The sequence below is a fragment of the Pocillopora verrucosa genome, chromosome 9, assembly GCF_036669915.1.
Source record: "Pocillopora verrucosa isolate sample1 chromosome 9, ASM3666991v2, whole genome shotgun sequence".
NCBI classification, from domain to species: domain Eukaryota; kingdom Metazoa; phylum Cnidaria; class Anthozoa; order Scleractinia; family Pocilloporidae; genus Pocillopora; species Pocillopora verrucosa.
In genome coordinates, this window is record NC_089320.1 from 12955744 (window position 1) to 12971027 (window position 15284).

General features: G+C 37.8%; 1 protein-coding gene across 3 annotated transcripts; it reads right to left on the reverse strand.

Moving 5' to 3' along the window:
* Positions 1-1323: 1323 nt before the first annotated feature.
* LOC131798851 (peroxisomal targeting signal 1 receptor) lies at positions 1324-15196 on the reverse strand. 3 transcript variants are annotated; one of them, XM_059116510.2, is made up of 22 exons: positions 15005-15196; positions 13881-13984; positions 13108-13149; positions 12677-12712; positions 12366-12489; positions 11228-11302; positions 10685-10732; positions 10534-10585; positions 10192-10227; positions 9607-9706; positions 9025-9081; positions 8164-8304; positions 7879-7931; positions 6571-6628; positions 6272-6388; positions 5569-5595; positions 5042-5112; positions 4723-4804; positions 3757-3797; positions 3233-3398; positions 2584-2874; positions 1324-1976 (listed from the first exon to the last, which is right to left on the reverse strand). In XM_059116510.2, the coding sequence occupies exons 2-22, from the start codon at positions 13974-13976 to the stop codon at positions 1794-1796; spliced, it is 1896 nt and encodes a 631-aa protein (XP_058972493.2). In that variant the 5' UTR covers positions 13977-13984; positions 15005-15196; the 3' UTR covers positions 1324-1793. The 3 variants fall into 3 exon arrangements, with proteins under 3 accessions (XP_058972493.2, XP_058972494.2, XP_058972495.2); XM_059116511.2 differs by lacking the exon at positions 15005-15196 and adding an exon at positions 14795-14948; XM_059116512.2 differs by lacking the exon at positions 9025-9081.
* Between the last annotated feature and the right edge of the window lie 88 nt (positions 15197-15284).

The following is a 15284-nucleotide window of genomic DNA, read 5'->3' on the forward strand; positions in this document are numbered from 1 at the left end:
CATTTTATGTGACACCACATGTTGCAGTTATCGCAATTTACCGCTCGATGATTTCGGGCAACACGCTTGTTACACACTGAACATTCATCTGGACCAGGATTTATGTCGATGTCCCCACTTGTGTAGAGTCGCATTTGATGGAATGTTGAGTGCGAGTTCGCATAGTAACATATCCTGGTCGCATGAAAACCTCGCACATGCCACAACAGGCCAAGATGGCGGATCGTTTTCGTCTTCCGTTGATTGCAGAGGCTTGCGTATACTGATATGAGAAAACGCCTCGACCACGAGAAATTCTTCGTGATGGGGATTTTGCTATTTTCATGAAGAGAAGGCTGTCTTTCGGCGAATTTGGTGAGCGATAAGAATAGTATTGACGCGTAAAAGCAGGAGAAAATCAGAGCACGTCCTCGCGCCATTTCGCTAACCGCTGATGTCGATGATGCCGATGATGATAAGGGCACTGAAGAGGTCAAAAACTGAGTTCAGTTTATAATCTCTTGCAACTGTGGTTTTAAAAGACTCTAGGACAGATATTACGTAAACAACACAAGTCGCTGAATTAAACAAACACCCAAAAAAGAAAAACAATAAAATATAATAGAAAAACATAAAAAACAGCAAGACCAACGATGACACTGGTATCTTTCGATATCTTTCACTCATCATTGGTTTTAAGACGGTAATGAGACATCGATTGCCAACCCTTTACACTGTTACATCAGTATCCGTTTTCTCTGTACTCCTCACTATACATTTCCTTTAGTCCTGACCAGGAGAATTTGTTTAACGATCTGGAATAAAGTGGGTTAGTTTCAACGGAAGCTGTGGTGCTGCGTCGGGTATTACAAGATAATCTAGTTTTGACTTGATAATGTAAATGGCCACTGTAAGGAGTTTCTAAAGCTGACGCTCGTTTCTCCTTCGTCAGAGCACTGGTCTGGTAAGACGCCAAGTTATGCTAAGACACAAGCATCCCGAAAAGAATAAAAAACGATATAAAAGAGTTCCTAACTTTTTCCTTAAAACACATTCACCCTCCTCCCGTATTATAGTTACAGCTAGTTGTAATCAAAACAAGCACTTCCAATTTTCTTTGTTTTCTTTTCGTGGTTGCTTCTCCCGTGAATTGAAAGTCGTCTCAACTAGAGCGCTGTTTTGAGCGAGTCTGCAACTGATCACACCAAACTCATCAGGGAAAATCATCACCACACTACAGATTGGTTTTTTGTGCTGTTTTGCACAAAATTTATTTTATTTCATTTGCACAAGAATAGCACTTGGATTTATAAAAAAAACCCTTTTTTTCTTTTCCACGCATGACTTGAATTCATAATTGCGGATATTAACAGGACTTAATAAACATACATCATATATTAAATCCTTTAAATATTGCATTGCATTGACCTTAATCAATAAAATTAACAATTAGCACACGAGCCACTCTTTGATAATTGTCTCATGTAAGTTGTGCTCAGGTTTCCATTCTTCGTTCGAGGTCGGCGCTTTCAAGTCGATGAAAAGTAAATCAACTTTCTTCTGAAAGACGTCATCTCATTGTGAATTATTCCATTTTCCTCGGTAAAAGGCAGCAAGTGCTGCTGTTTCTGTAAATCGTTGTTGTTATTCGAGGCCAATTACAAAACACACGGTCTTAACACATTGAAATATCTCTCAAATTTTACCCAAAAGTCGCCGAAGACAAAACCTTCTTGGATGCAATTTTCCTCAAAGAGCAATCGAATACTGACGGCGTTCTCCCAATAATGACACGATTGTCACGCTTGTGACGTTTAAACAGTAATCGCTCCATCATTGTGCGAATCCGCGTGAAAGACTGCGTTGAGATGATCCAAGTCACGTGTATCGACTGCTTTATGGAGGTCAGACCTGCCCATCAGTGACAGAGTCATGCGCAGCGTCGACCAAATGTTGTCAGACATTGTAGAGACTGAGCCCCCTGGTCCAATTGTACCCTGGGTAAAAAGTGGTAATCGAAGAGATTTAAGTTAGTAGATCAATGACACTTCCGTGACGAATACACAAATTCATTTTCTAAATAGTCTTCTGCGAAGTAAGACAACTGTCAAAAGTTTAAATCACGGTATAGGTGAAAAGTTTGGAGCCGAACAGAAACAAAGCGCTGCTTCACATCTTCACAAATTTATGGGTACATTTACTCGTGCCAGTAGTTTTCGGTGATGGCTGAACACGGGAATTACTTTGTGGCATTTCTGCAACTAGAGACGTTGTGACAGACTTCCGGTAGTTTTGAAGGGAATACAAGGCAAATGGCCTTGCCTGGCCTGATTTGGACGACGCATGCGTCTTAAGTTAACAAGTGCCGTAAGAAACGCTTCGCGTCACTAAACAAGATTCTTTTTTAGTGAAACCCCAAGCTCAGAGAGAAATTAATATATAACTGCCTAGGCCTGCCGCATTTCAGTTCAAGTAATCTGTATACAATAAAACACTGGCGAGGTTTCCTTTGCTTTTAAAGAGTGCTTCATCTTCCATCTCAACTTTCTTACTCACCACTGACGACTGAAATCGGAGTATCTCTTAATTGGGGATAGACCATACCTTTCTCTGCATATTCAACGCAGTTAGCAGGTGATCCACCGCTTGTCTGTGAGCACTCAAGTTTATACAGCTGATTCCTAAATTGTATCGGCACCGGATAAACCCCGGGCTGAGATTCAGCGCATGTCTGTATGCATCGACTGCTTCCTCGCTGCGCCCGCCGTTCGCCAACGTGGCGCCTAATCTGTTCCATAGAAGAGCATCATTTGGCAGGGCGTGCAGTCCGGCCTGGAAACAATCGACTGCCTTGTCATACTCCCCAGACAAGTTAAACAAAACGCCGAGACCGACCTGCGAAGGGAGAAGGGAGGAAAAAAAAATCAACTCACAAACTTAGAACAGCATTTAATGTAAGTCGCACGGTCGACAGGGTTGGATCGGTTTCTGAGAATCTACTCTCACATCATTAAAAGAGTGCAATTAAGAGTTACGTTAAGCTAGATGGAGGGCTTGAACTCAAGGAAAACTGGGTCGAGTACACAGAAGCGAGGCTTACAGGTAAACTAGTGTACTTGTATGGTCTTGTATAGTTAGATGACACAAGTAAAAGACTTGGAAAGAGTTGGAAAAATTTCTTCGCCTTTTAAAATTTTCTTTCACACGGAAAGTTTATCAGATCCAAACATATTGAACGGATACCAAAGCTTGCCTGTACGTTTGCATCGATATCGTTCACTGGAGCCCTTTGTGCAGCTGTGATATACAAGTCTCTTATCTCATTGTACATCTCCGATGACATAATCGATGACGTCACTAACCGCGACCGCGCACCGGTCTCTGATCCCGCGGGCTCATTAGCCACTAGGTCATTGTACCTGACGATGCAATAACAAAAAACAGTTATTGCCTGGAAATGTAAATTACTCGTGATAGAACATCACACGCAGATCATAAGCAGATTATTTGGTGCCAGATCCAGGAAAGGATGTCCAGCCTTTTCAAACGAACGTCACCACTTCAATAATCACCCAACAACTCGGCGTTTCACCATTCAAGATAATCTTATTTTTAACAACTGCGTTGATAAAGTAAATCTGCCACCGAAAAGAGTTTCTTAAGCTGACCTTTCACGCGTAAGCCCTGAGTCAGAGCGAATAGGTTCCTCCATAATACCCTCTTCCGATGCAGCACCACAGCTTTTTATCATAGACTGAGTTGATTTTCTTTACTCACCGTGGGTTAGCCTTTAACCAAGCTTTTAAGGTCCGACAGGCCTGCAAAATATATAATAATCGAAAAAGTTATTTAAAAAAAGCCTCTTCCGAGAGAAAAGCTTTGCACAGTAGAAGTCCTCAAAGACCACTTCGAGAGAAGATGATCATATCAAGCCAATCGTAAGGTACTCCGAGCACCTTTAATTGGACTCTGAGAGTAACCCGCCATTATGGTTTTTCTTTAGAGCAATTTCCAATTGAGTATCGAAAGTAATCCGGGTTTGCCTCGTTTTGGTATACTTTACTCTGCGACCGGTTAAGAAAACTCGCGCCACCATCTCAACTAATCAGATACAATACTAAAACCAGTCACGACTTGGTCGTAAATGGTTTTAGCTTTTTCCCGCGCTTTAGGCAGTTTAATTGTTTTTACTTTGAGTTCTCATTGGCTCAAAGGTATTTTCCTTTCTCCTAATTGGCCGTTACGATTTCTGTGGTGTTTCGCAACACTCAATCGAAAAACACTCTGTTACACTCGGTAATTGGTCAGGAAAACTCCTGCTATCCTCTCAACCAATCAGATGCAAACTTAAAACCACTAGCAACTTGGTCACTAGTATCCCCCGCTGTTCAAAGAGTTTGTTCTCTCTTAACACCGAAATCTCAGGATCACTGTGATATTTTACTCTGTTCTCTTTAACTGTTGCGATAACTTAAGTTTTAAATCTAATACACTCCATCAAAATGCGCCCCTATTTCAGGAAATCTTACCGTTCATAACATTACAACGCCGTCCCTTGAGTTCATCAGGGCCATTTTCTAAGTCTAGTCATTCTTGGAAAAGTTGAAGCGAAATTGTTTGCGAGGACAAAAAACAAGGATTTCAACTTCAATAACGCAACACTTTATATTGTAAAACGCTTTGCAGAACGCACCTTGGGAAAACCTTAACCGTAATTTTTCGTCGAATAAGTTACGTAGTTACCTGTGATTGCATGGATTCATTGGTGTAACTTACTGCCAGAGCCATAAGCGCTGTCAAATTATCTGGCTGTGATTCGAGGCATCTACAAAGACAAAATGTATTATATTCACCTCGTGGTTTAGAAGGAATTTTCAATTTCATCCTGCATTACTGAGCTCTGTGATTAGTCCGGAATACTTACGTCACTTTCTAAACCAATAAATAAAGGTGATTGGTTTATCAATTGACAACCAATCGCAGCTACAGGTTTTCCCGCATTTGAGGTTGGTCAAACGTTTTTTTCCCGCACTTCATATCTGTTTTCACTCCCAGCACTTACTTATTCAAAGCAATTATTGCTGCAATATCTTGCTCGTTTTCTGCTTGACTTGTTCCTAAATACTGCCACGCCTGCAAACAAGAGGGGAAATTTCAGTACACAGTATATACCAGGGGACAGCTTGAACCAAACTAGATCGGCACTATTCCTGGATTATAATGGTCAATTCTGCATTGGTGCAAAACGTGCCTTTAGCAGCTCCGCCAGCTTGACTTAAAATGGCACACTCAACAAAGGATGACCATTGATCTTCCGAGTCAGGTGCAACCTGCTTACGTTGATGGATATTTTTTGGGAGTTTCAGAGCAGGTTAAATTCAGTCTTCCGTGGAGGTCCTTCCTTGCACCTACGAACCTGTCTAAGAAGGGATCGCGGGCGCACCAAGCCACCCTGGAGACTGAGCCTACAATAGGCGGAGCCGCAAGATTAGAGCTTCGGGTTTACGCAGGCTAGGTTCTTCTCACAGTTCGATATATAATAAGTTTTACATTTCTAGGTAAAGAAAACATTCTTTTGTATCAACTTACCTCAGCATGTTCTGGTCTCTGCTTAACCTGAAATAGCATCAAAGTAACATCAACAATTCACTTCTTTAAATCCAGATCGGTCACACAACCCTCTCTTGATAGACTACGTAACAGTCACGCAAATACGCTACTTGTATAAAGTCCGCAAAATTTATAAAGGACAAAAATGGTTCGTGACGCAAAAGTCTCTTCAGATGAAAAAGTCTCTCCAGTTATGGGTCCCGAAAGGGTGTATTTTGTTAGACGCGTTTACCGTCAAAATTGATATTGAAAACCGAGATGCAAAATCACTTTGCTCAACGATTGGCCCAGAAAATCTACGTCAACTCTTCAACCAATCAGATGCAAAAGTCCCCTTAGTCAACTGTCCCGAATTGCTGTATTGTATTTACCTGTTTACATTCACAATCGAGATGCAAGAAGAGAATAGTTCTTGATGTAGCTGTTTATATACTTAACCCTTTAACTCCCCGAGGTGATTAACATGAAACTTCTCCCTATAATATTCATACATTATCCAGCAAACAGGTGATGAGAGTACTCAAACGTATCCGTTAGAGGTTTTTATCCTGATCAAACACCACATTCTCATAACTAAATTGCAAGGAAATTTGTGGCAGCTAGAGGGGAGAATGAACAATCAGATCTTGGGAATTAAAGAGTTAAAAGAGTATCAAGAAGTTAACAACGGAAGTACCCATACCTCTGCTTCAAATAACAAAATAGCACTAATCAAGTCTCCTTCTTTAAGCTTTTTCAGTCCCTCCTCAAACGGGTTTGGATGATCTATGAGTGGATTATCTTCTTCGAAAGTATACTCCTGTAAAGACGTTTTACAAAGTGGCAAATATCAAAAACTGGTAACGAGTCTTTCCTGGTGATTATATAACACAACCTACCCAAACCTCCCCTCCTTTTTTTTTTTCGCTTCGCCGCTGCTAAGGCGTCTTTCACTATCGAACTCCGCTTTCCTAAATGAACACCAAGTAGTGTAAAACTAACCTTGTTCACTGTAGCATCACTTTGACTGTACCAGGAATGAGCGTCTTCACCATCACGTCTGAAACAAAACGCAACCAACACGAACAACATTATGGCTGAATAGTCACTGGATACCTATGGTGTATTCGCAGAATCTTTGAAACAACAACAAAACACCTGTCACTGAATCAAGCCATTTCTCTTCAAAACCCCTCTTAGAAATATTTATTGATAATCTCCTTTTGCATTTAGGAATTCAGAATGATCGCTCAAATGTTGTAACTCAAGGCTGTTGTATTGAGCGTATTTCGCTCAAGTGTCGTAAAATAAAAATCCAAGGTAATCAAAACGGCCATTAGAATAAAGATAGATATCACAAAGAGCCAATGAAAACTCAAAGTAAGAACATAAAATGGCGTAAAGTGGGAGGGAACATGTCGTGATTGGATTTGGTTTCACAGCTGATTGCCAGTAAAGGTGGAAAGCAAGAGTTTACTAGACACCATATATCCAGTGTGTCTGCTCGCTTCCAGTTTTTGTATATGTGTTTGTATTTTTGTATATTTTTGAACTGTAATTTTTCTTTTGACATTTTTTTCTCTCTTTTGCTTTGTCTTTTTTATTTTAACTATGTTCTATTAAAAATAGTCCACACATGGTTTCCAAGTGAGCTTCCTCGCCAGAAATAAAAAAACTTGTACAGTGGTGTGTGCATGTTCTTAAATAAATGTTGTAAATGTTTGTAATTGTTTTCTGGCAAAATAAATCAGTCAATCACAAAAGCAAAAATTTCTTTCAAGTAAAGCGTTTTGATTAGGTCAGAGGAACTTTGCCTACTTCAACAGTTTGAAAACAAACCCAATCACAACTTGGTTCGCATGCTGGTGTCAGTTGCATGTTCAGCCTCGCCTTTTCATTGGTTCATTTTGTTGCTGGCATTGTACTAGTAGCAACTGACCAATGTAATTGTTTTGGTATGGTTGAGATTTTCAGTTCTGGATTGGAATTCATACATACTTTCAATTTAACACATAGATTCCATGTTACTGTGCAGCTGTTCAGTAATACATCATGGATGACACCAAAATGTGGTAAAACCAAGAAAAATGAAACATGAGGTGCAGCCTAGTGTCACTGATGTCCTTACCACATTTTGACATATTCTGTGATCTATACATGAACAGACCCACAGCAAAATAAAATGCAATTTTTCTATACATAAAGAGGCAAAAAGTTTTTAATGGTGACGTAATCTATGTGTCTTTTTTCCTATAGATCATGAGTAAGACCCAATCAAAATAAATCTTTGTAGACACATCTTTAACTTACCTTATTAGGTCATCCCACTCTCCTTCCAAGCGATCCCAAAATTCCAAATTTGACTGCAAATAATCATGTTTAATTATTCAGATCATCAGGTCTATAATCAGGTTTAATCTGTATAATCAACTGTTCTCTAAGATAACTTGCAGAGAGAGCAGAGCCATGCTCCTTTTGTGGAGTAATTTTAGCTTCATCAAAGAAAGGCCTTTAAAAAGATGGAAACCTTTAAACAGTCTTCATTCTGTCATCATGTAGTCATTATGGAAACAGTCCTATCATGTGACTAAATACCTTTTGTTCGTGGGCTGCAGATGTTAACTCTTTGATCCAATCATCAGCCTCAGTTGACCTAAATTTCTCATACTCATCCACCCACTCTTCTGCAGCCTCAGTGTCTTCATTAACCTCCTGCCCAGTCTTTGTGTCAATTACCTGAAGAAAGCAATATGGCCAATCAAGATTAATGCTACAGATACCACCAGAGCCATCTCTAATCCCAGCTTGTGGGCAGACCCTCATTGTGAGCTCTGTGGTACAAGCATTTCCTCACCCACGCGAAAGTTTGAGGTGAGTCTGGGAGAAAGTTTGAGGTGAGTATATGACAAAGTTTGAAGTGAATCTGTGAGAAAGTTTGAGATGAGTATGCAACAAAGTTTGAGGTGAATCTGCAAAAAAGTTTGAGGCAAGTCCAAGACAAAGTTTGAGGTGAGTCTGCAAGAAAGTTTGAGGTGAGTCCATGAGAAAGTTTGAGGTGAGTCTGCAAGAAAGTTTGAGGTGAGTCTGAGAAAAAGTTTGAAGTGAGCTAGGTTGACACTCAAGGCCTAAACTCTTCATGCACCTGAAAGGCTTCCATGTTTCTGACAGTAACTAGTATTAAAATTCCCCTTGGATGGGACAATGTTGTATTGTAAATTACTGGTTACTCTTGAGGGAGTTGCTCAGGAAAAAAAAAACTATAGATAACACAGCACAAGAAGCAAGGAGAAGTTTTAGGCTGAACTCAAAATATAACATATATATTTTTCTCTCAATCTCAAATAATGGAACCAATTCTTAAATCAAATAAAATTTCCACTCCTTGGTAAGATGATTGTAAAAATAGAGAAGTGTCATTGTCTAACAATTTGGAGTAAAAATGAATTTTCAACATGCCTGGTTATTTTCAATTGTGTATTCACCATCTCTAAGTTTCTTTACAAACTTCATAAACTGGAAAGAAAAGAAAGACCATTTAGGGAATTTACAAGATAGCATGGAGTTCAACATGAAAATTCTCCTCACTATTGGCACTGAATTCATTTTCCATATTTTTAGAGAAATTTATGACCTAAGCTCATTGACAAAAATTTTCAAGTACAGATAACTGTATAATATTATTGACATTTCCTTAAAGTAATATATCCTTTGCAGGTCAGGTAAAACTGATATTAATCAGAAAATTTCCACTTTAATTGACTCAAAAAATTAAATATCCCTACAATCACTTCAAAACTATTAAAACTGATTAACCCTTTGACTCCTGAGAATGACTAGCATCTAATTTCTCCTCACAGCATCACCCCTGAGTCACACATTTAAGTCATGAGAATAAAGGAAATGATCAGCAACTAAACACTGTAGCTCTTGATTGTTATACAAATTCTCCTTGCCACCACCTTAGGAAATGTATAGAGAACAGTATAGAGAATGTGCATACTGATGCTAGGTTGTAAAGGGTTAATAGCCCACAATTACCTTTGAGTTTGCAAACTTTGGATCCTCAGCATTTTCAAGCAGCTCCCCAGCTGTCTTGGATAGTTCAGCATTTTCACATTCTTGCTTGTATTCATTTACCCTTTAAAAAAATACAAATTAATAACACAAAAATTCTGGAAATATCAATAAAATAGTGTTTTAGTGTTTCCTTACCAGGAATGTGATGCATACCAAAATACAACAAACACCACCACAAATACAGGGCTTTGACTCTCAAGATTGAAACATCAATTTTTAACACCGTCTACCACACATATCTTACAATTTTGCCATTAGAATTTGGTGTTAAATCAAACAAAATCCACCAGTTGACATTTTAATTAATTTCTTCTCATCACCTTTCCATTTGAATGTGATGGGATATTGAATGGAGAGATTCCTTTCTAAAAACTCCTCGGTATAAAGGGTTCATGCAATGCAATTTCTATGGCTTGTTTTCCAGAAGAAAACTAATTTATTACAATATTATTTTATGTGTATAACTCTACCAGCTTTTGTAATCATTTGTATACACCTTTGATAAATTAGGTGACTCATTTAAAAAACAAACTAAACTACACTAACCATGCTGCATCATCCAGGCCTTCGTGTCCCATGTCCCTACAAAGTAAAAAAAAATTAAAATCATGTTTAAACCTTAAACCTGTAAGTGTGATAAGCATCTTATTCCTCCCCACAATATCATCCCTGAATCAAGCATTAAGGTCACGAGAAAAAAGGAAATGATTGCAAAATCAAGAAGCTCTTGATTGTCAAACAAATTCTCCTTATAAGTACCTGAGGAAATGCATAGAGAACAGTATGAGGAACATCCATGCTGATGTTAGGGTGTAAAGGGTTAATAAAGTTAAAATTATAACTTAAATAATTCTAAGAAATCCATTAATAAAACATTCAGTCACTCACCTAACATGCTCCAGGTACTCATCCGCCCATTTAGTTGGAAAATCCTGGACACCTGACCCATTCAAGAATGTCCAGTTAGTCTTACTAATAGTTTCAAAACCTTTTGGTTGGTATGTTATGTCTATGAACTAAAAAAGTAAAAGTAACATACCAGCTCTTGGTTGAAATCTTGTTTCATGTACATATTCTTTTGACCATTCTGAAAACAAGAGATATAATTGTTTGTGATTTGGAAAGCAAACTCCCTTTTAAGGAGACTTCATCTACCATGTAACTCAAGGCTGAGGTCCATTCACGACTTCACCCTTTGACCCCTAAGAGTACCTACTGGTTGTTAGCATCTAGATGCTCCCTACAATATCACCCCTGAATCACACATTAAAGTCGCAAGAATAAAGGAAATGATCACCAACTAAAGAGGCTCTTGATTGTCAGACAAATTCTCCTGGTCAGCACCTTGGCAAATGTATCACAAACAGTGTAAAGAATATGCATGATGATGTTAGGGTGCAAATAGTCTAAGGAATACCACATCTTTTATTTTCAAGATTATGTATGAATTGCCTTCTTCATCTCACAAACAAAGCTTATACTTAGCCTTGTAATGACAATTTGCACTTCAAGAGGTAAGTATAGCACTAGCTGCATAGTTATCCAAACAGTAAATTGACATTCATGTCTAAATTTTAAATACCTTCAGCTCGTTGCACCTCAGATGACATGTATTCAGCAGCCCATTCACTTGATGCCAGATCAGCAATTCCAGGAGCTTGATGAGAAAGAAAAAATTAAGGGATATTGATTGATCCAATATCAAATTCTCTGAACTAACACCATAAAAATTATATGGCAGAGAGTAAAGAAATTATTAAAAAGTTTTACAGAGATTAAACTGAACACTGTTCTTGAGCCAAGTGACCCACAAGGCACCATGTCTGTGGCATCAGGCAACTACAGTGTAGGAGCATTAATAGAAGGCCACCATCCTCCTTCCTCCATCACTCTAAGATTTTATGAGGTTTCTTTGACAGTTTGATGGTACACATTTAAGCCAGGTAAAGCTGGAGCTGGGCACTAAGCATGTTTCCCAAAAACACAACAGAATGACCCAGCCAGGCCTTGAGTCAGGACTTCTCAAACAGAGTCCACTGCATTAATCATAGGACCACCACATCTCCCACATCACCTTTCAGGGCAAAACGCATCAGGCAATAACATCATCCCATAGTTGTTGGGAATATCTACAATCACACACAATTCCGACTGTATCCTTTCTTTCCCTGTATTCCCGTAACATTCTTCAATTATCTATGGGTTCACTCTATTGCAATGCTCTAGCATCTTTCTAACATCTGCCACACTCAAACCATCCCTTATCTTAGGTACACATTTCATAATTACAATCCTGACAGTTACTGTGTACAGGATTACAAGTTGTTTAACTATCAGTGATAATTAACATGACCATTAACACTATAGTATCAACTTCCCTAATGTTTTTATAATTAATTCAATCTCATACAAATATAAACACAAAAGAAGACAGGATGTATTTGTTGCATCCACAATTATAGCAATTATTTCACAACAATAATAGACTTGAAGGGACAATCAGTCCAAGATTGGACTCAGGACAAAGCAGTGGAAGACATACATTCTCATCACTGTACTATTCCTACTTCCCAAATCAGTAGTTACATGGTAAAAAAAAATTAATAATTAAAACTGAATTCACTTCACATCAAGACATCTTCATGTACCACTCAGGGCAAAAATCTGTAACTTTATATGAAACCTGCATTGTTCAAATCAAATGATAGCTCAGCACCCACCTCTAACTGGAGTAAGATGCTGGTTTCTTTGTTCAATTTCTTTCATTTCATGTAGCAAATCACCCATACGAAAGGACTGGGGAGGAGCATGTGTTCGTGGATCACGAAGAAATTCTGACACCAACTAAAACAGGAATAGATAAGCCCAATGAATTAACCAACTTTTTAAGTGTGTTCAATTCAGACACAAATGCCCTGATTAGACAACCATAGGTAGCTATTCATATCAATTAATCATACAATATTAGCCTTTCATTATTTCAAGTAACAAATTTAAAGAACTTTTGAAACCAAGGGTTAAAGACAAATACCTGGTCTTCTTGAGCCTCATGAAAAGCTCTTTCACCCTGTCAAGTTAAACATGTTTCCATTAATATTAAGGCACTCCTGAAGCAACTTAACTCAGCTTAGCTAAGCTGAAATAATAAAAGATTAATGAAATCCCCCCTTCAAAATAAAAAGAAATGACAAGATACATAATGTCATTGTGACATAATAATAAAGTAACTCTTTTACACTTTAAATCCACAAAACTTTCAATTTTAAAGGCCCTGGGAGAACATACACATGCTTGCTTTGGGAAGTATTAGTATTATTTATCAATTTATCAATTATTATATATAAGTCAAATTAATTTGAGCTGTACATACTTTTTAAAAGTTGCTCTGAAAGAATAAATGTGTAATTATCTGTTTCTTCCCTATATATTTTTTAAAGATTACTGTGCAAAACATTTTCATACCAGTTCCCTGGGAGGTCCAAACCTGTCTTGCACAAGACCCTCCTGTTTGCAAGAATACAGTTAACAATATATTTTGAGTCACATAACACAATAAATTATAATCATTAACTGTATATAGAAATAAAAATTTCACAGAAACTCAGATCATAAATTCATACTATGAATGTGGGTTCTCAACATCTTAAAATATTAATTATGTCTCTATAGAATCATTACGAAATTACAACATAACAGGCAGATTTGTAACTGGAGACTATCAACAGTTACACTTCCAAATAATTGCCTTATGTTAACTGTTACACTTTCAAGACCCAATTAGCTATTTTCTCTTCAGATTGCTACATATTTCCTTTAAAATAGACATGGCAATTGACTGATAAGGTTGTCTCTTATCACCTGTTTGTGAGACAATACATTGAAATCTCAAGAAGAAGTTATATCAGTCACTTCTCAGTTTTAGCAGTTAGCCTTTAAAACCCCTGAGAGTGATTATCATCTAAACTCTCCCTACAATAATAACCCCTGAATCAAACATTATGGTAACAAGAATAAAGGAAATGATCGCAAACTTAAGAAGCTCTTGATTGTTGCTCAAATTCTCCTCACTTTTATCATAGGAAATGTACAGAAAGAGGTATAGAGAATATGCATGCTACCGTTATGGCGTAAGGGGTAAAGGGTCCAAAAAATTTTTAAGCAGCCCTTTCAAAGGAATGCACAAATTTTGGCATAGGATAGCAGTTATGGTAGAAGGAAAGTAAGTGTTTGCTAACCTGATGAAATGACTGATCTTGTGTGAAGTGAGTCGCCAGTTTCATCAGAGGATTAGCACTTCCACATTCCCCCTCAACTAAATCCCGCATTGCCATTTTTAACTCTGTAACAAAACAAAAGTTATGTTAATTTGAAGAAAATAATACAATAGAGTAAGCTCACACTGTACAGTCAAGACATATGAACAGCTTTAAATACTTAAAAATGACTAAAGAACTGATTAGAAGACAGTTTCAGTCATCCCAAATCATTCCTTGAAGAGGTGGTTCAAATTTGTCATCACTGGAGATATGCCAATCTGAATCAGGTACAAAAGGTCTGGATAGAAGCAGATATGCAATGAATTTAAGAAAAACACTCACCAGAACAAAGAGTGTGACATTGTGGAGAATTAAATGGATGTCTGAAAATGTGAGGGGCCTTAACATCTTAGATCACGCTTTCATAACTTTTCAACTTAAAATCAAAGAAGCTACCCACATTTAATGGGAGAAACCTATACTTAATCACTTTACACACTTTAAATTCAACTTTGTACTTTGTAATATTCAGAACTGAAGACGACAGAAGAATTGTCTAAACATGTTTTTTTTTTGGTGTTGTTCATTTTCTAAAAATCAGATACAAACTTTTTTTCTCCAGGCCAATGAGTGACCATCCCAACACAAAAGTGGAACAGAGAAGATAGTAGTGCAACATTTCTTAAATGATTTAGTAATATATACATTATTTTTTCTTACATACAAACATCTAATTTGTACATTGTCAGTACATGAATAAATTTCAATACAACTCAGAGCCATATAAACTTCTAGTAGGCTTATATATATGGTCTAACTTTTACCGGCGACCTTCGTACGTAAGCTACATGAAAAAAAAACTAACTGTTAAGATTATAGATCAACAGACTCACAAACTACAGAGGCAAAACTTTGTTATTCACAACACAACACCCAGAATGCCCACAATTCCTCGCTCTTCACAAAGTTTGAAAGCGCACCAATGAGTTGGACTTGTACTCTGGTATTCTGTTGTTTCTCTCAATAATATAACGGTTCCATTGACGAGTTTCACCAAACGGGCACGTACTACCTATATTAGCCGTACAGTGACGTCACTTTACCTTTAATGTAGCAATTTTTCAATTTCCTGATCACGTATTCACCGGTAGGTCCTTACAATCTGAAGGAGCAATCTTCTTAAAACTTGTAATCATTTGGACATTCTCAAATTAAAATAACTTGAGAAAGTTCACCATTCATTTTTAGCCATGGCATCGTGCACTTTGCCACTCTCTCTTGTACATTTACGATCTTAGGTAATGAAACAGCATTCATGTTAGTCAGCGGATATTACTGAAGTTAGAAGGTTATTCGTGTAAGATCAGGGAAAACCTTGAGCCC